The sequence below is a fragment of the Corythoichthys intestinalis genome, chromosome 18 (genome assembly GCF_030265065.1).
Source record: "Corythoichthys intestinalis isolate RoL2023-P3 chromosome 18, ASM3026506v1, whole genome shotgun sequence".
NCBI classification, from domain to species: domain Eukaryota; kingdom Metazoa; phylum Chordata; class Actinopteri; order Syngnathiformes; family Syngnathidae; genus Corythoichthys; species Corythoichthys intestinalis.
In genome coordinates, this window is record NC_080412.1 from 30,038,384 (window position 1) to 30,062,457 (window position 24,074).

The 24,074-nt window shown below is 38.7% G+C and overlaps 1 protein-coding gene across 1 annotated transcript in view; it reads left to right on the plus strand.

Moving 5' to 3' along the window:
• The window catches only part of wwc1 (WW and C2 domain containing 1), a 64,629-nt gene that overhangs the window by 31,912 nt on the left and 8,643 nt on the right, over positions 1 to 24,074 (plus strand). Inside the window, exons 6-17 of the mRNA XM_057820623.1 lie at positions 6,288 to 6,417; positions 8,339 to 8,485; positions 8,561 to 8,631; positions 8,710 to 8,955; positions 12,304 to 12,393; positions 13,721 to 14,379; positions 14,536 to 14,647; positions 19,240 to 19,410; positions 19,513 to 19,705; positions 19,799 to 19,939; positions 20,038 to 20,084; positions 23,863 to 24,055. Coding sequence (XP_057676606.1) covers positions 6,288 to 6,417; positions 8,339 to 8,485; positions 8,561 to 8,631; positions 8,710 to 8,955; positions 12,304 to 12,393; positions 13,721 to 14,379; positions 14,536 to 14,647; positions 19,240 to 19,410; positions 19,513 to 19,705; positions 19,799 to 19,939; positions 20,038 to 20,084; positions 23,863 to 24,055 — 2,200 coding nt within the window. The remainder of the gene's footprint in view (positions 1 to 6,287; positions 6,418 to 8,338; positions 8,486 to 8,560; positions 8,632 to 8,709; positions 8,956 to 12,303; positions 12,394 to 13,720; positions 14,380 to 14,535; positions 14,648 to 19,239; positions 19,411 to 19,512; positions 19,706 to 19,798; positions 19,940 to 20,037; positions 20,085 to 23,862; positions 24,056 to 24,074) is intronic.

The window sequence follows — 24,074 nt, forward strand, 5'->3', positions numbered from 1 at the left end:
GAATCTAACCCACAACCTCTGGATTGGAAGCGACTACCTCTGAGCCTCACCACCCCACAATAAATAAATGTTAAGAAAAGCACAATTTACATGAATAAAAACATAAATACTCTGGTTATGCTCCCTTTGACATCTTAGTATTAAAATGAGTGTCCTATAGAGGGTTAAATAGGTTGTATTTTTGTCAGTAATAAGTACAGTTGTCCAATAATGACTTTTTAACAGATAACAGATATCCCGAAATTTTCCAACTCCAAAAATCCGATACAGAGATCAAACTGTTACCCGTCATGGACTTAAAATATTATGGGTAATTGTATTGTGATGCCCCTCTGGATGCTTTAATAATGATAAGGCAAGGCAAGGCAAGGGATTTTTTTTTTTTGTATAGCACAATTCAACGCAAGGCAATTCAAAGTGCTTTAAATCACATGAAGATCCATGAGCAGAGATAAAATCATTCGTAAAAATCACATTAAATCAAAAGAAAGTTAAAACAAAGACAAATGAAACAGGAAATAAAATTACCGTAATTTTCGGATTATAAACCACTACTTTTTTCCTTCTTTTCGAATCCTGCAGTTTATAGTCCAGTGCGGCTTATTTGTTGATTTGTTTTAATAGGTAACATTTTATTTGACAGCGGCGTCATAAGACCGTCATAATTATGACATGACACTATCATGGGCATTACTGAATGCTTATGACAGATGTCATTAGGTGTCACCCAGCAAATTATGTCACTAACTCAATTTATGTCTAGCTCGGATCTTTTACGTCCATTCAAAAGTGAGGTAATTTGCTGGATAACACTAAATGACATCTGTTATAAGCATTCATTGATGCTCATAACAGTGTCATATCATAATTATGATTGTCTAATGACAGTTTTATGGCGCCACAATCAAATAAAGTGATACCAAATACTATAACTAGCAATTCATAAAACAAGTGGAACAGTAACTGAAAAAATAATTAGCAAAGAACATGAATTTCGATTGATATTTACATCTGTGGTGCTGCAATGCATGCTAGGAGGCATGTTAGACAACAACAGTGTTGACAGCAGGTAGAAGCAGAGCTTGACTGTCTCCTCCAAGGAGCAATGATGGCCAAATGAAGCTTCTTGAATCAATGAAGCTTTGCCGCAAATTGGTTCAAAGCTTCATGGTGGTTCATTAGGTCTTATGACATCCTATGATGCCGCTGTCAAAAGTGTTACCGGTTAAGATCTTTTGGTGTAAATCTCCCATAATACAGTGAGGACAGCTGCGGCTTATAGTCCAATGCGGCTTATCTATGAACAAATGCTTTTTTTGTGTTGAATTTGTTGAGTGGCGGCTTATAGTCAGGTGCGCTTTATGGTGCGAAAATTACTGTATACATACAAATCACATTAAATCACCAATAGAATTTAAAAAACTAATAATAATTGAAATCGGAAATAGAAATAACACAAAAAAATGAATAAAAAGAAAATAGCTTGAAATTTGACATATATACTGTAGACATTTATGAATATGCTGTGAGAAACAAAAGCGTTTTTAGCCCTGATTTAAAGGAGTTAACAGTTTGAGCACACTTCAGACCTTCAGGTAACTGTTCTAGAGGTGAGGAGCATAGTAAAGTAAATGCTGACGTAACAAATTTCAAGCATCTTAGTTTGGAGACATCTAATGGTCAATAGGCATAACTGCTGTGCTAAGCTGTGACCAGCCCTTGTACAAAGGCAGGACGCTTCTACATTCACTTTGAAGGCAACATTCATATTGGCCCGAAATGATAATCAAAAACCGATGCCGATATTATCCGATATCATTTTAAAATGCTTTTATTGGTTGCTATTATTGACTATCCAATTGTATCGGACAACAATAGTACCAATAAGTTTAAAAAAAAAAAAAAAAGAGATAATAAATGTATGCGTGTGGGAATATTTGTTTCACAAAATGCGTTGGCGAAAATTTCTCGGTGCACCTTGCCTCTTGCTCGGGGTCAAATTAAATGAAAAGCTTCAGCGAAAATCTTTAATTTAAAACAGTACAACTCCATAAAATACTGTGATGGTGACAAGGCAGAACAAGACGGACATAAACCCAAAGTTTAAGATCATGTCATTCTTTCTCCAAAACTAAAACAAGGACAAGTTATATTAGGGTGACCAAATGTCCTCTTTCGCCCGGACAAGTCCTACTTTCACGTAGAATCCTCGTTGTCCGGGTGGGTTTTTTAAATTCATAAAAATGTCCGGTTTTTATGATTTTTCACGGGAACAATTTGAAGAGAATCCCTCCAGCCGCTGGGTGGCAGCGGCTGCCTGCGATGGCATGGCTCCTTGCAGTAGGGAGGGAAGGAGTAGTTCTTCTTGTTTTTCTTGGCAGTTTACCTCTATCATGAGGCATTACTGCCATCTACTGGGTTGACGATTTGGCCACAATGCCTGCCCAGTTGTTAAGTTTTTTACGATAAATATGTATATAATGGCAACAGTTGACTTCTGTCGGAGCTTTGATTGTAAAATCCCGTTTGGTGTCGCATTGTTGCGCTGCCGATGATTGTAAACTTTTATAGCAAAGTTTGATTTTTGCCTCAGCAAGCTATCAATAAGCTAAACCACGCTAGGCATTATGGGAAACGTAGTTTTGAACTGCCAGGTTTAAAACATGCTGGTTGAATAGTTTGTCAGTTTATTTCGGTTATTGATTGTGTGCAATCTAGAACATTGAATGAGAATATCAATTGAATGGGAATAACAATTTGTCGAGGATAATTGTCGTGATAGTAATTTATAAAAATGTTTAGTTGGCAGTGGCACATAGCCTACTGTGTGTTTGTGTTTTGACTGGACTACATTTCCATGGGTCTGCATTCTATATATATTATTATTATTGTTATTATTATTTTTTTTCAAACTGCATTTTTCCACCCAGAGTGAGGGGGCACACTTTAAAAATATTAAAGTGATATAGGCATCTTTGAGTGAACTTCGAGTAAAATTCAAGTATGTTTAGGCCAGGCTGAGTGTCCTCTTTTTTGGAAATCAAAATATGGTCACCCTAAGTTATATTTATAATCATACATTCGAGAAACTTTGCCAATGACAACCAATTTTTTGGAATTATTTTTTACCACCTGTTTGAAGTTATATATAAATTCTTATCTTAAACCAAGTTCAACTTAATGTCACTCAAGTCCAACACGCTCCACATTAAATATTACCCTAAAGCACTTTTGGTTGCAACTAGGCGTCATGACACTCTTCCCGCTCTGCCATGTTTGAGAAGCACTTAAGAGAGGATTACAGTCTTCTCTCCCCTCCTTTCACTTCCTCATTCTCCATGTATGTCGTGCTCTCTCTCTCTCCCTCCCAGAAGAATGTAGAAGGACCTGTTGTCCTGACACGTGCATGACTTCATTAATTCCTACTCGGCAGCCCCTGGTGGCAGTTTGCTGTAGTGCCGCTGAATTGTCATTTTCATAATGGTGTACTTCAAGCAACACGTCACTTTTGCTCATTAATATTCATGACGTTGGCAATTGTTGCTTGGCGGGTCAACCTTCCGTTTGTCCCTAATTGTAAATGCATGGAAATAATGTACGAACGAGATGTTTACTGAGCTAAACCTACCAAATCTGTCTGGAAATGATGTCCCTGATGCCAAATTCGCTGGGAAAGATGTGGAAGAGCATACAAATGTTCAGTTCAGTTAGAGATGGCTTCAGTGAGCTGAAAAGAGACTGGGAAAAGAGCCGCCCTTATTCAGAGTTAGCTTTTTTATTTACACCTTTTTCTTGTGTGCATTGCCTTACACCACCGACAATGACATTCTCCTGTTATAACAATCTATCCTTTACCGCCATATGCCCTGTCTTTCTTATATATTATATCCTCTTGTTGTCTTACGTCTCTGATCGTTCTAGGGGGCAATTTACATAGCTATTTTTGTGTAGCGATCGCAAATGCTACTCCATGCCAGCCAACGAACACTTTTAATTTTTTCATTAATAACAAATCTTAATTCTATAATTTATTTACACTTCCCCCTTACTAAAATTGTTTTTTTTACAACAGAAAAGGTAACAGTGGCAGTCAGATACCATTTTATTTTTTTCAGGTCATTCATTGTCAGACAGAAGCAGCACGGCAAACGCCACGCTAAAAAATAAGTAAAAATATCAAAATGGCTTACCTCTTTGTCCTCTGTGAGACCATGGCCCCAAACAAAATGTTTACTGCACATGAAATGTGAATGGCTTCACCTTGCTGGCGTTAAACTGGTCCTTTGGACGTCCGCGCAAATTGATTCATTCTTCACATTTTTTCTTCTGAGTTTTTGGTTTCGGGAAACGTATGAAGAAAACGTACTTCATATGTCGTAATGTCTAGAGTCATTTCTACAAGTTTCGTGTAGCAGTGTTTGATCGGCATGTTCTTTTTTGAAAGATTACCGGAGAAAACAAGCAGTAATAACATGGATTGTATCCGAGGGCGTGTCTATAATGACCCACTTCCGTGTTACAATGGCGACGTCACGGTCTAAAAATAGCAATCGTGCGGTACCTATTCAGGGTTGTCAAATGAGGGGTGATAAACAATCTTTGTCAAAGGAGACATGGTAGTTCTGGTTTCCTTCAGAAAAGGTCATTATGTCCTCCAACTATAGAGTTGCCATGATTAATCGACTAATTGACATCTAATTGATTATCAAATTAACCTTGAACTGTTTTGACCGTAGATTAATCATTTAGAGACATTGTTGACCTAAAATTGTCCAAATCCTGTTTTTGAGACACTCAACATCAAAATTAGCTTATTTATTTTTCAGTTTTTTTTTAATACTTTTTATATTTTTTAGTCTAAACAAGTGTGAAACAGCAATATTGTCTATATATATATATATGTATATAGTATGTTTTCATTTGTAGTACATATTTATATTTTAGAATTTTCCATATTTTTTATTTTGTATTTACATTTTAAAAATAAAAACAGTAACATTTGACTTTTGCATTTAAAAAAAAAAAAAAAAAAGGTAAATATTCTTTTTAAAGTGTTTATTCCATATATAAAAAAGTAGTCCTTGATATTTTATTGAGGACTACAAAAAATGTATTTAAACATATCTTTTAGTGCGAAACAAGAAGTCTGCGCACACGATTTCATTGCCCGGGCCGCACAAAATGATGTGTTGGGCTGGATCAGCCCCCCGGGCCTTGAGTTTGATACCAGCAGTGTTGTTAATAACGGCGTTACAATATAACGGCGTTACTAACGGCGTTATTTTTTTCAGTAGTGGGTAATCTAATTAATTACTTTTCTCATCTTGGCAACGCCGTTACCGTTACTGAGGACGGAAAGGCATGCGTTACTATGCGTTACTATATGGGTCGAAAAGTCTGAGGGAGACGGACTCACCGAGACGACAGAGCAGAGCAGGAGTAGGGAGGAGGCAAGAAAGTTGTGACGCCGAGCAAACGCGATGCTAGGTAGCTCCAATAATACATGTTGTAGCCGATAGCCTCCAAACTACGCCCGCATGTTATGGTAGATATGGTAGACATGGTAGATATCACATGTACTGTATATAGATATAGCTAGATGCAAAATGACAGACATGGCACTAAATGCGTTAGTAGACAGCCGCCATCTTGAAGCAGTAGACTTTTTAGGACGGCTCTGTTGTAGAGAACCTTCCTAGCGAACCTAAGTAACTTTTTGTATAAAATACTTCTAAATCGGCAAAATCTTGACTTGGAGCTATCTTTAAATGATGAAACAGTTTAAAAACTTTCATATGTCGAAAGTAGAGAGAAGGGAACTAATGCAATAATGGGAGCAATTTTAACAACTTTTAACAGTTGATTCAGGGTAAAGGGTAAATTAGGGTAAAGAATTGGGCTCGGGCCAATTGTACCAAAAACCTTCACAAAAAACTTGACATAATGTGGCCAATGTTTTTTTTTTTTTTTTTTTTTGAGGGGGAAAAAAAAAAAGTAATTATCACCAATTACTTTGCCAAGTAACTAATTACTCTTACATTCAGGTAATTGAGTTACTAACGCAATTACTTTTTGGGGGAAGTAATTTGTAACTATAATTAATTACTTTTTTTCAGTAAGATTAACAACACTGGATACCAGTGCCTTAATTTTTGAGAAAATGAAATAATTTTGAAATCATTCGGTATCCTTGATATCCACCTTAAGTCCATCCAAGTACTAGTACGCTCTTTATCTTCACTTGTCTGTTATATAAGCACAGTATTAAAACATTTTCTTCTCCTCAGGATTGACCAGAAAGTGTCCAATAGCCCGTATGGTTTCAAGCTGCAGGAGGCGCAGGCCATCCTCAGCGAGGTGCGCTCTATCCGAGATGCCATCAGCAATGGCGAGAAGGAGAAACAAGAGCTTATACAGGTGGGAAATCATTGTTATGATACTGTTCTTAATCATCCACTTATCGGAATTTTTATACAGCTGTTGATATATTTTACCCAAAATTACAGTATGTTCAAAGTCACGATTGACGGTAGAAAATAAGTCAATTAAATGTTTCTGAACACAGCTTTCAGAATCATTTTTCATTCCCTATTTGTATAGGATCATACATAAAATTTAGGGGTGCACGATATCCATTTTTTGAAACTGATACCGATATCGATAACTTCCTGCTCCTCAAAGCCGATACCGATATCGATAACCGATAATAAATATATAATTTTTAAAATGTATAACCTGCGTTTTTGAACACCTGGAGGTTAAAAAAAAACAAAAAAAAAACTAGTGGTGGATTCAACATAGATTTGCCTTTGATCTCACCAGATTTTTTATAATGACATGAACAAAACAGTGCGTTTCACTTCTGCACCGCCCGACAGCCAGCTAAGAATGAATGCACTTCCATAAACCACAAGGCTTGGTCTTTTCTTGCTTTTATAGGAAGACACTCGTCTTAATATTGTGAGAGTACAACAGAAAAATACACATATTCAATACACTTATATACACAACTATTATATGTATAACGGTGCACACTAGCTTGAGCTACTAAAGCATTGGCTGGCTTCTATAAAACAACTTATGAAGTTCTGTAAATGTGACCCTTTGACACAGAAGTAAACATATATTGCACATCCATATGTTATAGAAAACATAAAGTACTTACATATATTTCCGAGGCGGAAACGTAACAGAAAGCATTCACTACTGTCAATGCTACCGCTAGACAACGCGATGTGTAAGTGATTGAACCAAACTTTAACAAAAAATAGATGCAGTGAATTATTCTGACCAGCAGGTGGGAGCGATGCCCCGCAAATGGTCAACTGAGTTCCCATACGAGTGTGGAAATTGTAAGGCCAGAACAGTACATATTATCGGTCCTATTATAAATGTTATTGGAATTATCGGGATGACGTCATAATTCCTATTATCGGACCGATAATTATCGGACCGATAATTATCGGACCGATAATTATCGTGCACCAGTAATAAACTTTATAATGATATTGATGGGACACATACCCAGACACTGTGCCACGCCTTCAGTCGGTCGAAGTCGGTCGCAGTTAATCTCAAACACATTCGGCGATCCAACACCAGATTTGGGTTGAAAAAGTAATGAAAGCTGTACCGCATTCAAACAGGAAAGATTTTCTCAGAAGTGATTTGTTCGAGGATTCAAGGTAATTATTATATTTTTCGTACCATGCATGCATTTTGAGACGTGGAAAAAAATCAATGGGAGAAATTAACTGCTACGGCATTGACTTAATAATTCGCAATATTTACGTAAAACAAATGCTAACTGCCCGGCTTTTGCTTTTATCCAAGAATCGAAACTGTTTTACGTTCATATCTATAAAGAATTTAGGGAATTATGCATTTGTTCACAAGAATTTTTAACGTAAAAAGCTCTTTGTGGTAATAAGGCGGCGCCACAGCGGCTTAAAGACTAGCAGCACATTCGACATATTTACTTAAAATAAATGCTAACTGCCCGTTTTTTTGCTTTTAACCAAGAATCGAGACTGTTTTACGTCCATATCTATAAAGAATTCAGGAATTTAAGCATTTATTCACATGAATTTTCAACGTATAAAGCTCTTTGTTTGTGTTTCCACTTGGTCAGGTTTGACGGAGATAGACCCCCTATTAATTTGCCCTGCGCCCCGTGTCTCGTCAATTTATTATGATGTCAATCATATACGACAAACAAATTTGTGAATGGACACCTGTGGTTGGACTATATGTACAGACTTAGAAAATTATGATTGTAGGCATGACTTTTTCTTTTGCGGTTTTTGGAGCATCTGTGTATCTTTTATACTCTGCGCAGAAACTGGCGGTTCTGAAGGATGCTTTCCAGCTAGACTTTGGCTCACAGCAGGATCTGTGGGGCAGCAGTCCGTCGCTGGCTAACTCGGAACTGTCCATACCCCGCCTCTACTCTGACGCCGGATCCCAGACGGACATCCCCGCCGAGGTGAGTGCCACTTGTAAAGCGGCGATGGAAAAGATGAGAAAAAGTCTTTTATAAAGTTGCTTTCTCTGTGCGCAGTACACAAACATTTCCAATAAACTGGCAGAAAAAGTTCGTCTGAGTCTCAAGTACGAAGAAGCCAAAAGAAGGTACATGTCAGGCTTTCTATGTGTATTTATTGATTGATCTCCTCGACTCCTCATCCTAAACGTCCTTACGCCTACCAGGATCGCCACCATCGAGGTACAAATTGCAAAGCTGGACAGCGAGGCGTGGCCGGGCCTGTTGGACCCTGAGCGGGACCGCCTCATCCTCATTAACGAGAAGGAAGAGCTACTGAAGGAGCTGCAGTATGTGAGGCCGCGCCAACGCCTTGAGCCCAATGACGCCGAGAAGCTGGAGACTGAGAAGAAGCGCCTGGAGACAGATTTGCAGGCTGCAAGGGACAACCAGAGCAAAGCTTTGACCGAAAGGTGTGTGGGCACTTTTAACCGAGTAATAATTTTTAAGTGACAATGATGAGAGGACTTTTAAAATACCAATTGGAAATGAACCAAAAAATGAACTTGCCACTTCTCAAGCTCCTTTAGATTGGATAAAGAAGAGCAGCGCGAAGACAAACCTATTTATTATTTATATTACAACTGTTGTTTTTACAACTCTAAATAAATCTGTACAACTGTTCGCGTAAAGAAACCATGTGTAAAAGTGCCTTCTCCTAAGAGAAAGTGTGTTGCTAGGAAACGGGTTATGAGCCCCAGCAGTTACGACTCCACAGAGAAATAAGCTGAATTGTAGTTGTGAGCACTGTGTACGCTTAATGGCGCAACATGCAGTAAATTTGATTTAGGAAAACAAGATCCCCACCGTGTCGCTACCAAAACAATGCAACTTTTTGCAGTTTCTATAGTAGTAGATGCAACACGAAGGTAATTGCGTGGTGATGAAAATCAAATGACCTTCAATTGTCCTTTGACCGGGAGTGACGTAAAACCTCGGCAATCCTTATCACAAATTGCAGACCGGCCAGCCCACCGCCACCCTCCCTTCATCCCTCCCCTTTCCACTCTCAACAGGAGTCCTGTTGTTCAGGTCGGACCCTTCCTGAGCTCAAACTCCCTTTGTGCGCCGTCTCCTGTTGCCGTAACACGAGACATTCACAAAAGAACCTCTTGTGGGCAGCGCTCGGACGCTCACGTTTACAAATCCGCACAACATGAAGTACTTTCGCGCAAGCCGGCAAGATCCAATGTTCTAAGACCTGTAGCCGCAATAATAAATGTTAAAAAAAAATCTCTTATGGATTTGCTAAATCAGTTATTCTCAAATGTTTCCTGACTGCCAAAATATTTGGCTTTTCACAAACGTAATTGAACCAAATTGATAAATTGAATAACAGAAGAAAAATACAGGCATAAATTAAAAAAAATGTGTATTTTGCTCTGGGAATTCTATTTATTTTGTTTTGTGACCTCCGTTAACCTTAATGGAAAATTAGACAAATATTTGAATTATTCCAGTGCAATTATACTAGCGCAAGTACTGCCATTAAATTAGAAAAAAGTGAAGGTTCATATATGAGCCACGTGGGGCTGCTCCGTAACCTGATCAAAGGTATCCTTCCTCTCTTTGGCCTGTTACCTTTCAAAACACTGGATCATGTGACCAGCTGTCTGCAGCAGCTGGCCACCCTCCTCCTACCAAAAATCCTCGATTGATTTCATACTACACTAGGGATGCAGCTATCAGTTATTTTAGTAATCAATCTATCAACTAGTTAGTTCGAGTAATTGAGTAATCAGAATAGGAAAATTTAATACGTTGCAGAATAAATTTAAGAAGATGTAAAACAAAGGCTTGCGAAGATTGCACTTTAAAAAGAGCATTAAATGCGAATAAAAATAGTATTCCTAAGTGTTTCTTCAAACTATGCAGCATTGAACTTTCATTTAAAAATAGATTGAAATACCTGACCTTAGCCCATATGGTATAAAAAAATTAATAAATGAGCATCTATACTATAAAAAGCTAGTGTTTTTTTTTTTTTTTTTTTTTTTTTTTTTTTAACAATGCTCGTGACAAATCCTTCAAACACATATTCCCACAAAATACTGCTAAGTATCCTGTAAACTAAATTATGATAAAAACATATTAGCTCAGAGAAAAACTTAACTTATGTTGGTCTTAACAGGGAGCAGCCATGTTAAACGAGTTATATCATATTTACTGTTGCCACAAGAGGGCAGTGTATCCACCCAAATGAATAAAACTAAATGCAAACACTTTCAAAATAAACTATTACCGTATTGGCCCGAATATAAGATGGTGTTTTTTGCATTGAAATGAGACTGAAAAAGTGGCGGTCGTCTTATATTCGTGGTCTAGACGTTATACCCATTCACGACACTAGACGGCGCCAGATATCATTGAAGCGATGTTCTGTCATGACAGATCTCAGCTACTCTCAAGTTTAACCAGTTTGCATGATTTTATTGCAATGTTTTTCCTTTTAGAGATTTGTTTCAAGACTACAGTTACAGTTAGACTTCACTTTGATGGCTAATGCAGTTATTGAAATGTTGTTTTATCACATTAATAGATTGATTTATTTACGTACATTTCAAAAAGCAGAAGCCATTCATTTACGAATGTGATTGCACTTTAGTTTACATATTTAAATGTCCAGATATTAAGATTTGAATTAGGCAAAATAACATGCTTTTTCTCTCAAATATATTCTTATAATCATTTGTTTCAGATGGACTGGAATTATTTTCTGTATAAAAATTAATTTGGTGTTAAAAAAGTCTCTTTTCAAACTTGAGTCTTGAAAAAGAGGAGGTCGTCTTATAATCAGGGCCGTCTTATATTTGGCCCAATACGGTACTACGCCACTCTAATACCCCTTTCCCACTGGCCAAAAAAACTCGGGTCAACCCACTAACAATCGGCTTTTGGTGGCAGTGGGAAAGGTGCAGCGACCCGCCTCGACCCGTGTCAATCAACCCGCCAAGCGACCTGCATTAAAATCACCTCGGCTCTGATCGTCATGCAGTGTGAAAGCAAAACCCCGGGTCAACAGTCAACACCCTAATCTATGTAGTGACGTAGGCTCTTACGTGATGCGTCATAACAACATGCCAGTCGCCTCCCATTTAACACGCCCCACAACCGTAGTTACGTCAATGCTAACAACAAAGCTAGTAGAAGAAGAAGAGTTCACGTAGCCTACGTTGCCTCAGCACAAGCAGAGTGTTGATCCTTTGCCGCATTTCGACCATTTTGAGGGCAGTAAAAAGCATGAAAACAGAGAACACAAACGGAAAGGAGGCTTCCATAATGCTCTGTATTGTTTACTTGCTTGAACTGAATGAATTCGGTCGCACTTGTCGACGTTGATCTTAGCGTGGTGACGTGACGTAACCTTACGCATGGCGGAGGGGTGGGGGGTTAGACGGGTGAAAAAATAATAATAAAAAAGACACGGCTTTTTTTTTTGTCAGTGGGAAAGGTGCTAAATGCCAATTGCTAGTGGGTTGCATCGGCTTGGAAAAACGCGCGTTGACCCACTAGTTTCAGTGGGAAAGGGGCATAATTAAACAAATCGTTGAAGCAGCAAAATTTGATTCGAAGCTTTTTTCCTAATCGAATTACTCAAGTTAATCGATTAATCGTTGCAGCACTAGATGACACCACTATCACTCGACCACTGAAGGGGTCACCAATGATAGCTCAACATCTTGGCTGTTTTGCATGAAAGTCCTTGTTGAAAGTGTCCTTAAACTTTTTTATATTTGTTGTATTTTTTCTTTAATTACTAGACTGAGACTCCACTGCAGAAGGAACATGTTAGTCAAGGAGCTGGAGGAGATGGTGCGACTGGCCACATCGTTACAAACTCAGCTCAAAAGGTAGGTTTATCTGAGGGAATTCTTCAATGAAACAAAAAATGCGCTCACATCAGCATTGCTGATCCCTTATGTCAACAAAGTTTTTCAGTTTTAACACTGAAATGGTATAGGAATAGCTTTCAAAAATCACTTTTCACAATTTGAGTCTTCACTGAACGTAGCATGTGTGTATTTTGGTTGCCCTGGGAGCTCTGTGAAAATGTACAAACTCCCTTCAGTAGGGAAAGAGCAAAGATTCGAACAAGAACCTTAAAGTTTGGATGCACACTTGCTAGCTACTAATTCTGTGTACACAAACAGTAAAAGATTCATGATTTGTATTTCAAATAGCGATACCTGTTGTATTTTTTACGTAACAATAAATTAAAATATACCGGTAAGTAAAATTGTACATGAAACTGATTGGACTTCGCAATAGATGAATACTGATGGTTTGGCGCCGCCCGGAGGCAGGGATTGTAACAGCAAGACCAATTTCGGCATGTTAACCTAAATACATTTTCAAGAATTTTCTATTCTTCTACTTCTATTTATTTTCTTGCACTTGGTCCTACTTTTTATGTGTTTAAAACAAATAATGCATATCAAGTTTTAGAAGTTAACTAAATTTGAAAGAATTTTGAAAGAATAGAACTTACTGTTTTTTAACATGAACTGAAGGGTATAATTTGATCAAAGAAATTTTACAAGGATTTCCACATCTGCAACGTCCAAGGGCGTATGTTTGGTCTTCACATTGGTAGCGACGATTTAACAGCATAACCTGTATGTACACTTTTTGCTGGGGATGGGACATTAATAGGACCAAACGAACGAGGATAGGGCTACATTTACAATTAATGTACGTTAATTATGTTGTGTGAGCAATATATGAGGTTATGCATGTGTGTGTGTGTGGTGTGCGTGGATCAAGTAATCAGCCAATGAAATGTGCGTTTGAGGGGGAAAAAATGGATAGGCACATTCAGCAAGTGGAAAAAGGTGAAATGTAAGTCTGAACATTATGAAAATAATTCACTTAAAATTGGTAGTCCTTTCTGTCCTTACAACATATGGGAAGACAATCTAAATTATATAACTGAACTCATAAATAATGCAAATAAGGTTGCTTAAAAGTTGGTGGGGACAGTTTGAGCATTCTGAAATGTTGGTAGTGTTATGTCCCTACGGTCCTTCTGCAAACATACGCCCTTGGTGACATCTACTGTATGTTGCAACCTGCTGATGAAACATATTTCTCTATTTACATCTCTACTTTAAAAGAATTTAAAATGTTTGTTATATTTAATGATTATGCAATGTTCTATTCATTGTGTATCTCATCCAGCTTGTCTGCCAGCACCCTCTCGTGTTCCTCTGGCAGCAGTCGAGGGTCACTGACGTCGAGCCGCGGTTCTTTGGCCACCACCTCCAGCCTTGGCTCTACCTCCTCCCTCAGTTTCACCGACATCTACCTGGAGCAACCGGAACTGGCCGACCCAGACTTCCAAAATAAGCTGGATAGCCTCCTGCAGGACAGCGGTCAGACGGGGTACCGGCCCTCTAACTCCATCACCACCATACATGAACACGAAGTCGTGACAGGTGGCGACGTGAGGCATGCTGACAGGCCAGAAGGCCCAACACCGGTGCTGAGTGTGGAGGCTGACAAAGTTGTGGGAGGTGAGGTGGGACCATCCAGGATTCAGGCACTCAGACTTTCAGAAACCCCTCGGTCCATGAGCTCCTTATCGCCACGCTCGTCGCTTTCTTCGCTCTCGCCTCCGTGCTCCCCGCTGGTCTCAGACGTTACCTTCATGTCCGGGGAAGCCTTTACTGGCCAAGTTGGGCCCGGTGGGGTGAGCCTGGATCTTGAGCTCCAGAGCAGACTAGCAGAGCTGGACCTCAGGCTGGACTCCCAAGAGCAGCGGCAGGAGGTGCGAAGCGTCCCAGGAGGGCTTGAAGAGAAGCAGAAACGAAATGGCGGGCTGGTTGAGGAATTAAAAGGTAAAATACTTTTAAAGTGAACCCTGTTCCAGAGCCACCTCATTATTGAGACTGTAATTTTTCAATGTAGTTTTACCCCTCGCCCAGGCTTGAAACCAACTTTTCAAAGTCATCTCTCAGCACAATTACTCAACCTTGTTTCTCCCATGCTTTTAGCACCAGAGTTGCAAGTGACAGCAGCGGGGCCAAAGAAGATGGGCGTCATCTCAGCTGTATCTGACGAATCTGTCGCCGGGGACAGCGGGGTGTACGAACCCTCTGAGCGCAGGTACCAATTCCAATGATCAGACATATTCTACATTTTTACACCATACGCCTTTAGAATGTTTTCATGATTGTGATTCCCAACCAGACAACATTTTTTGGGGGGGTTAATCTCACACTTCAAAATGGTAAAATGGTAATTGGACTGTACTTATATTAGGAGTGGGAACCTCAGGGCACCTCACGATACGATACGATTCGCGATACAAGGCTCACGATAACGATTGTATCACGATACAGCAATTATCGATATATTGGTCAGAAATTGGATACATGACATTCTACGATACAACTGTTGAAACGAAAAAAAAAAAAAGTCATTTATTAAACAGTGACACCTTTTCTGTGCAACATTGCTGTTAAATAAAAATCTACTGCAAATTGTGCCCCTGCACATATAGAGGAAACCAACCACGACCACTGATGTCGCTTGGAGAGATAATGATGAATGGCACCCTTAATTTCTTTAAAGTTTTAAATCTTTAAAAAAATAAATAAATAAAAAGTGCCGTAGGTGTCAGCAGTTGAGCTTGGAGTGGGGCAATGATAAAATTGGTGGGTCTTTTCTTCGTTTATGAACTTTGTTGCTTGGTTTGAGCACTTCCGCTATCTGCTTCAGCATTTAAGATGTCAGACTTGCTCAGTCACAGTCTTCCTCACCTTAAAAACAACAAAATAAAACAAAAAATATTAGCTACTTCATAGCGTTTGAGTTGAAATCCTGATTTTTGTGTGTGTTGGAAGTATTGAATTAAAAAAAATATGAATTGAATGTATAGAAATTAAAAATTCAATAATTACCTATTTTTAATATGTAGGCTACATTAATTATCATGCACATCACTTTATATATCTTGGAACCTATTCAAACCATTTTTATAGCTTATTGTATCAAAATGACAGTAATAACAGTTTGTGTAGTAAACTAGATGGAAATTGGTTCTCAAATAAATCGGTAAATTCATGTGGGCTTGTTCGATATTCATTTTCATCCAGTTTAGGGTCCTGGTTTATTTTATATCATTCAACACCAAATGTCATTAAAATAATACATGTAAATTAAAAAGTAAATTACATTGCAAAACTTTCTTACCTCAAGTGATGAAAGCGAAGCTCACAAACTCCAGTGTCCACTACGTCACCAGCTCCCAGTGAAACTTATTTTTCTTAGACAATTCTTGCATACAGCAAAGTCCTTGTTCACCTTACTTCCTTTCTTGTTGGTGTAAAATCTAAAGTGTGTCCCCATGTGTGATTTGTAGCAATATTTTTCTCATTTTTTCCTCCACCGTTCTCACGGAGCTTTTTTATTTTTTCAACCCACTTGGAGTTCCTCTCTTCTTCTCTAGACAACTTGTGCGCACTTTACCCTCACCGCCACTCCCGAGCGTCCCTAGTGGACCGCCAAGGAATTGCTCAACAAACATTGAGCAGTTTACAGCATCCATACTCCATTGTATAGCCAATATGTTAAATAAAAGTATCGATTCTTGGCGGGAGCATATCGATAACCCATCGGGTTGCAAAATATCGCGATATATCGCTGTATCGAGATATTGTCACACTCTTAACTTATATAGCGCAGTTATCTGCATGTTTACCATGTCCAAAGCACTTTACATTAGCACACATTTACCCGTTCACGCACACATTCACACACCAATGTGGCTGCTGCCGTGCACGGCGCTGTCAACCCATTGGAGGCAAATCAGGGTTCAGTGCCTTGCCCAACGGCACTTCGACAGTGTCGTAGCTGGGAATCGAACCACTGACCCTTCGGTCCAAGGACAACTCTAGCTACAAACTGCGCCACGGCCGTCCCTTCAGGTGTAGACAACCACTGTTTGTATACAAGCAATAAAAAGCCCATTTCCCAGAACACACCTCATTTAACTCATTCACTGCCAGCCCAAGTATATGCATATTATTCAGAGTATTGTATTATTTTGAGACTATAAGTCACACATGACTAAGGGGAGGAATTGATTTGATTAGAGACCAAGAACAAAGATACAATATAGTAATGAGGAAAAAGTAACAACATACAGTACATACATACACATATAAATATATATATGTATGTATGTCTGTGTATGTGTATATATATATGTATATATGTGTGTATATATATATATATGTATGTATACATTGATGGCCAAAATTATTGGCACCCCTGCAATTCTGTCAGATAATGCTCATTTTCGCTCAGAAAATGATTGCATTTACAAATGCCTTGGTAGTAATGTGTTCATTTATTTTGCTTGCAATGAAAAAACACAAAAGAGAACGGGGGGAAAAAATTAAATCATTATCATTTTACACAAAACTCCAGAAATGGGCCGGACAAAAGTATTGGCACCCTTTGAAAAATCATGTGATGCTTCTCTAATTTGTGTAATTACAGCAGCCAGTTAAAATGGATTAAAGTTGACTCAGCCTCTGTCCTGTGTCAGCAGGAGGGAGAGTGAGAGGCTGTATGAGCATGAAGCGGATTTCAATTTAATTCAATAAACTTTATTAATCCCTTGGGAGAGTTCCCCCAGGGAAACTTAAATATATTTATTTAATTAAAGACCAGATTTTTCACCGATTCCAATCCTCTGAAAAATTGCGTGATCGGCCCGATTTCCGATCACGTGATCGGATCGGGACATCCCTAATTCCCTATTGTATATATGTCGGAAAACACTTAGGTGACTTGAAGTTCCGCTCTGAGACCCCCAATTTGTCCAAATTTCAAAATTGTCCGATTTGCACGTGTGATACATCGTTGGAAAGCTTAAAATGTCAATTTTCTAGGGGAAGAAAAATTTTGAACAGGAGGGCATTTAAAAAAAAAAAACTTTTTTTTTTAAACAGCAAAACCCTAACTGGAGGTGTGAGCACACGAGAGCAGAATTAAAGACACCACAATTTTAACGAGATATTATCACGTACTTACCTTGTTTCGATCCAAAAACTCCATATAGCATGTATCATCGAGTGTCAAGACACAGCTGTGAATGGCCACAGCTGGATTTTTGGGGGATTTTATGGGTGAAACATGGTAATATAGCAAGGGTCACGATGCAGAAATCGCAGACGTCAAGAAGTAATCGAGATTTTCATTTTCATATATTTACCCTTTTAAATGTTTTTTTTTTTTTTTCAATTTTTCTTTGTTTGGATCGATCATATGTCATCTAAAATATTGGGGAAAATGCGACGGTAACGAAAAAAACAATTAAGTGATAGTTATAAGGTAGATATCCGTGACTTTTTTTACAGACGCCAATTTTTTCATTGTGACATAATTTGTTTAAAACTAAAATATGCGAGTCAATAATTTTTGAAAGTCGTTTTTTTTTTTTTTTTTTTTTCAAATGAAATATTCAACATCAATGATTCTAAGCTAAAAATGACAGACATTTTGAATAATGAATATAATTACTTGCCTTCTTTCTATGGATGGGTTGAAACAAAAGTGGTTGTGCGACATCTGGAAACGGGGGTTTTCAGGGTAAAACGGACAAATTAAAAATAGTTCGGGGACTTAATGCGCCATGAATCTGCTATGGCAGCTTATAGACATATTATTCTATCAGACACAACAGTTCTATACAGCAGTTTATTTTATAGAGGGGTGCGAGAGCAGAAACTGCTTTTTCAGCCTTGTATGTGTTTTCCGCCATATATATATATATATATATATATAATATATATATATATATATATATATATATATAATATATATATTTGGGCTGTCAAAATTATCGCATTAACGGGCGTTAATTAATTTTTTTAATTAATCACGTTAAAATATTTGACGCAATTAACGCACTCCCCCCGCTCAGACAGATTTAAATAACAGTACAGTGAACTGCTTGTTATTTATGTTTTATGGAGTTTTGCCGCTCTCCTGTGGCGCTTGGGTGCGACTGATTTTATAGGCCTCAGCACCCATGAGCATTGTGTAAGTAATTATTGACATCAACAATGGCAGGCTACTAGTTTATTTTTTGATTGAAAATTTTACAAATTTTATTAAAACGAAAACATTATGAGGGGTTTTAATATAAAATTTCTATAACTTGTACTAACATTTTTCTTTTCAGAACTACAAGTCTTTCTATCCATGGATCGCTTTAACAGAATGTTATTGTTATAATAAACAAAAAGTCCTTATGTACTGTATTTTGAGTGTATATATCCATCTTGTGTCTTATCTTTCCATTCCAACAATAATTTACAGAAAAATGGCATATTTTATAGATGATTTGAATTGCGATTAATTGCGATTAATTAATTTTTAAGCTGTAACTAACTCGATTAAAAAATTTAATCATTTGACAGCTCTAATATATATATATATATATATATATATATATATATATATATATCTGTCTGTCTGTCTGTGTGTATATAAGTATAATTAAGAAGAACATTTTGATTAAAAACAACTATTAACACCAATAAACTTTCAATCCAGTTTGACTTGGAGGGTTGGCAGCTGAGTTATCGCTGTCAATGGCAGCCCAAGAGTTATAATTTGCTAATACTGTATGTCAGGATGATTCAAATCGAGTATTCATGAATGATGCTTATGTCAAACTTCAGGCCTGGTCTTCCTTTTGACCTCCTCCTGGCCACAGATGAGGATCGGCTACACCTGGGCTGCCCTCAAGTGCAGCTCGGCTTCCGCTACGAGCCCCGAGACCAGCGCTTCACCGTGTCCGTCTTGCGTCTGTCCAACTGCAGCTCCCTCTGTCTGCCGGCTAACCAGAAATTGTACGAACGCAGTAGTAACTGCAGTGAACACTTGTTAATCACATGTGATACTTTCTAGATATAGCACTGAAAAATGAAGTTTTAATGTAATGTCATACGCAGGCATGTTCGCGTGGTGGTGCTTCCGTGCGTGGAGACAACACGCTGCCTGTTCCGAACGTGCGGCTACCCACCGCAAGATGTCATGGACTTTAACGAGGTATTCGGCGTACAGCTGTCCCACAGCGCATTGCGGCAGAAGACGCTGAGGGTGGACGTGTGCGACACCTCCAAGTCGGGCCACGAACAATGTCTGGTGAGTGAAATTGTATTCTACGACAAGTTAGCCTTCGTAAACCTTGTTGCTTTTCAATTAAAAACTTTTCTAAATCATCCCTGCATCCAACAGGCCGGCGCTCAGATCAGCCTAGCCGATTTCAGTTTTTCAGAGGAAAGAAGAACCAAGTGGTACAATATGCTGAGTCATGCTCTCCCGCCAGAGGTTACCGTCAAGAACAAGGAACTTGCCGCAGCTAAGGGTTTGGACGGGGTAAGAGCTGACACAAGCCTAGCTTAGATTGTACACAAATTAATTTATCATTAAAAAAACGATTAATTTGGGGCATTAACAAACATTCTATGTTTCAGACTGGAGCTTCCAGCGGCGACAGAGTTCTGGATGTTGAGGAAGCGCTGTGAGTTTCTTCCTGTCAGAACTGTGTTGTTATGGCATTTTTTCATAAACAATCATTGTCTACTCAAAACCAAAGTTGTATTTAAAGTGTATTCAAAGCTTTCAGACATTCCAACACGAGAATGAAGTTTACTCTATCAGTTTACAAGACTGTTAAAGCCCACGAAAGAATGTGTTTTATTGCCACCAAGAATGCAGTTGCCTTAAGATAAGGGTTCATATAAACTAACTAATGAAGACGCAGACATATGATTAGAAGATACGACATGACAGGATGAGAAACTAAATGTAAATGATAATACCGTTCAATATTAATTTTTCCATCACAGTGTCGACCTTGTGATGCACCGACATCCACACCCACACACATGGGTGGTGGCTTTTCGCGTATCATTGTCAACACCATTAATGTAGTACACATTTCTTCCTATTTACTCATGAAAGAGGATGTGAAGGTAAATACAGCCATCAGGTCGGGAATGTTTCTGGCATGATGAAACGCTCAGAAAAGTGCGTTCGGAATGCTGTTTGGCCTGCTCTGGAACGTAATTAAAGCTGCATTAATTTCCAAAACATCCGAAGACATAAGTTAGGTCACGGGGATATATGCAGTAGACAGGCAAGGCTATACTGTTGTGCATTTGCTTTAGGAAGGGAAAAAGAAAGGATTTTACAGACTACAGGTAGTCCCCGGGTAACGGACGAGTTCCTACGCTGGAGACGTAACCCGAATTTCAGCGTAAGTCGGAATTAACCCTTTAAGTACCCCAAATAATGATCCAAAAACATGTATGATACGTCATTGTACTGTCTTCGCCATGATGTTGGAGCTGAATCCTAGCTAGACAGCGAGCTAAGCTCCGAAATGACGATGCCAGACGTCCATGTGGTTTACTGACTTTTATTTATTCAGCTGCTCATGACATCAGCACTTGCAGAATGAAACTAAAATAAAAATAAAATTAAATCAGCTTAATCTTCAATAACAGCAATTTAAAACTGCGTTTACAACTACCGTAATTGTCAGACCATACTTTTTTCTGTCTTTTTTAATCCTGCAATTTATAGTCCAGTGCGGCTTATTTTTTTATTTATTGGGTTAATAGGTAACGCTTTATTTGACAGGGGTGTCATAAGACTGCTATAAGACCGTCATAGTTATGATATGACACTATAAAGGGCAATAATGAATGCATATGACTGATATCATTAAGTGTCATCTGCCAAATTATATCACTAACTCCATTTATGTCCAGCTCGGATCTTTTACATCCATTTAAAAGTGAGATAATATGCCAGATGACACAAAATGATATCTGTTATAAGCATTTACTAATGCTCATGTCAGTGTCATGTCATAATTATGATGGTCTACATTTTATTTGAAGGCACATTTCTGGCACTCAAAGTCACCGTACAATCATTCAAAAAACACAATTAGACAAATTAAAGACTAAAAACAGTAAAAATAATTAAGTATAGAACGTTCAAAACAATAAAAATGCTAATAGATAAAAATAATTTGCAGAACAGTAAAACACAAAGAAATCAGGGATTATTATGGATCTGTGAGTTTGAACAGGTGAATTTTGAGTTTGGTGAGTCTGTGTTCCTGAGGTCGGGTGGTAGTGAATTCCAAAGCCATGGTGCTTAGGCGAGTGGGGGGGACAGACAAGTGTATGGAGGTGGAGGACCTAAAGGCACGGGAGGGAGTTGTAGTATGGAGTAGGTCAGATGGGTACGGAAGGGCAAGGTTCTGGATGGCTTTGACTGTGATGAATGTGTGTGATCAATGGAGCTGGCGGAGAACTGGAGTAATGTGGTGCTGAATAGGGTGCGGGTTATAATGCGAGCAGCTAAATTCTGGACCTGTTGAAGTTTATGGAGGGTCTTTTGAAGGAGGTCAAAGAGGAGGGAGTTATGACAGTCTTATGGCGCCACTGTCAAATATAGTGTTACCAAATAGCATAAATAGCATTTAATGAAACAACTGGAACAGTAACTGAAAACATAATAAGGACAGAAAATGAATTTGGATTGTTATTTATATCTGTAGTGCTGCAATGCATGCTAGGAGGCATGTTGGATGACAGCAGTGTTGACAGCAGGTGGCAGCAGAGGTTGATTGTCTCCCTCAAGGGAGCAGGGATGGCCAAATAAAGCTTCTTGAAGCAATGAAGCCAATGGGTTCAAAGCTTCATGGTGGTTCATTTGGTCTTATGACAGTCTTATGATGCCACTGTCAAATAAAGTGTTGCCGGTTAATATATTTTGGTGTAATTATCCCATGATACAGTAAGGACAGTTGCGGCTTATAGTCCAGTGCGGCTCATATATGAACAAATACCGTTTTTGTGTCAAATTTGGTGGGCGGCGGCCTATACTCAGATGCGCCTTATCGTCCGAAAATTACGGTAGCTGCTGATACAGCAATAAGAATCCACACAAACGATTAGCATGTATCAGTTAGCGTCTGTACATCATCAAAAACAATCACATCAACTCGCCCCAAGTATCCGACCACAATTGAAAACGCACAATAAACAGTACAGAAGGTGTTACAGGTGTTGCCTCTATGGATGCTTCACGAGCAACAAATGTGCGCGCAGGCTTGCAGCTCTTTCCCCTTCTTCGTGGGGGCAAATGGCTCTTCTTCGTGTGCGCAAGTACACTCTTCTTCGTGTGTACATGCACTCTTCTTCATGTGCGCAAATACGTTCTCCTTTGTGTATACATTCTCTCTTAAATGTGTGGAGAAGTACATGTATTTAAAAGTTTTAAAGTAGTTTAAATACAACATGTATTTAAAAGTACAATCTTCTTCCTTTAACACTGGAAAACCCAGCAGAGGCCGACTCGGCCTTTCTCAAGACAAATACCCCTAATACTCCCAAGCAATGGCCGATTTGGCCTATCCTCCGGGAAAAACCCAGAGGTGGCCAAAATGACCCAAGTGCTTTTGAATTAGAAAGTCGTTGTCCGACAGACAGCAACCATTCATAATATGTAAATGCAACCATTGGACATAAATTGTGCTAGTATGCGGCTCAAACGGAAGGGAACACACCACGGTTGCACTATTCATGTGATAGTTTGTGTCCGTTCAAGTGAAGCTACATTTATTTATGGAGTTATACACTTTTTACACATTTTTAACCCACTTCTCCTATACTCCTCACACAAAAAAAACTGAAAAAAATGGCCAAATGTGTACATTGTTTTGAAAAAAAAAAAGTGTTTTAGAACTGCAATTTGAATGTAACGCAGGAGTTTTGTCTATAGTTTAGAAGGACTGAATCAAGGGCATGGATCATGAATTTAAAATACACATTTGGGCCATTTTTTCTGTTTTTGTGTGTGGAGTATAGGAGAAGTGAGTTTAAAAAAAATGTGTAAAAAGTGTAAAACTCCATAAGTAAATATAGCTTGACTTGAACCGACACAAACTATCACATGAATAGTTCAACGGTGGTGTGTTCCCCTCTGTTTGGGCCGAAACTAACATAATGTACATCTAGTGGTTGCATTTCTATATGAACCGCTGTTGTCTGTTGGACAATGACTTACCAATTCAAAAGCGCTTGGGTGATTTTAGCCACCTCTGGGTTTTTCCGGGGGAGAGGCCATAGAGTTCACCGGGACTTCTAGTGTTAAGTAATTAACATTCACACTGAAATACCATTATCCACCATGAATTATGTGTTTGTGCAATTTGTCGTACTTTCTGTGTCCTACTTCAATTCTTTTGGATAACTCTTAAGTGTGGCCGTCACTCCCAGGCGCGGCGAACTGCTGGAACTGTTTAACGACGAGGAAGAGCTCTGTGCTTTGAGCACAGAGCCGTTGGAGGAAGAAGACTTATTCTATGCTGACGGTGGCCAATGGGAGGCAGAGGAGCAGCAGCAGCGGGAAGACGAAGATGTTGAGGAGAGGGAGACAAAAGCGTCCCTCCGAGACACTATGAAAGAAATGGTAAGATAAAAAAAAACTT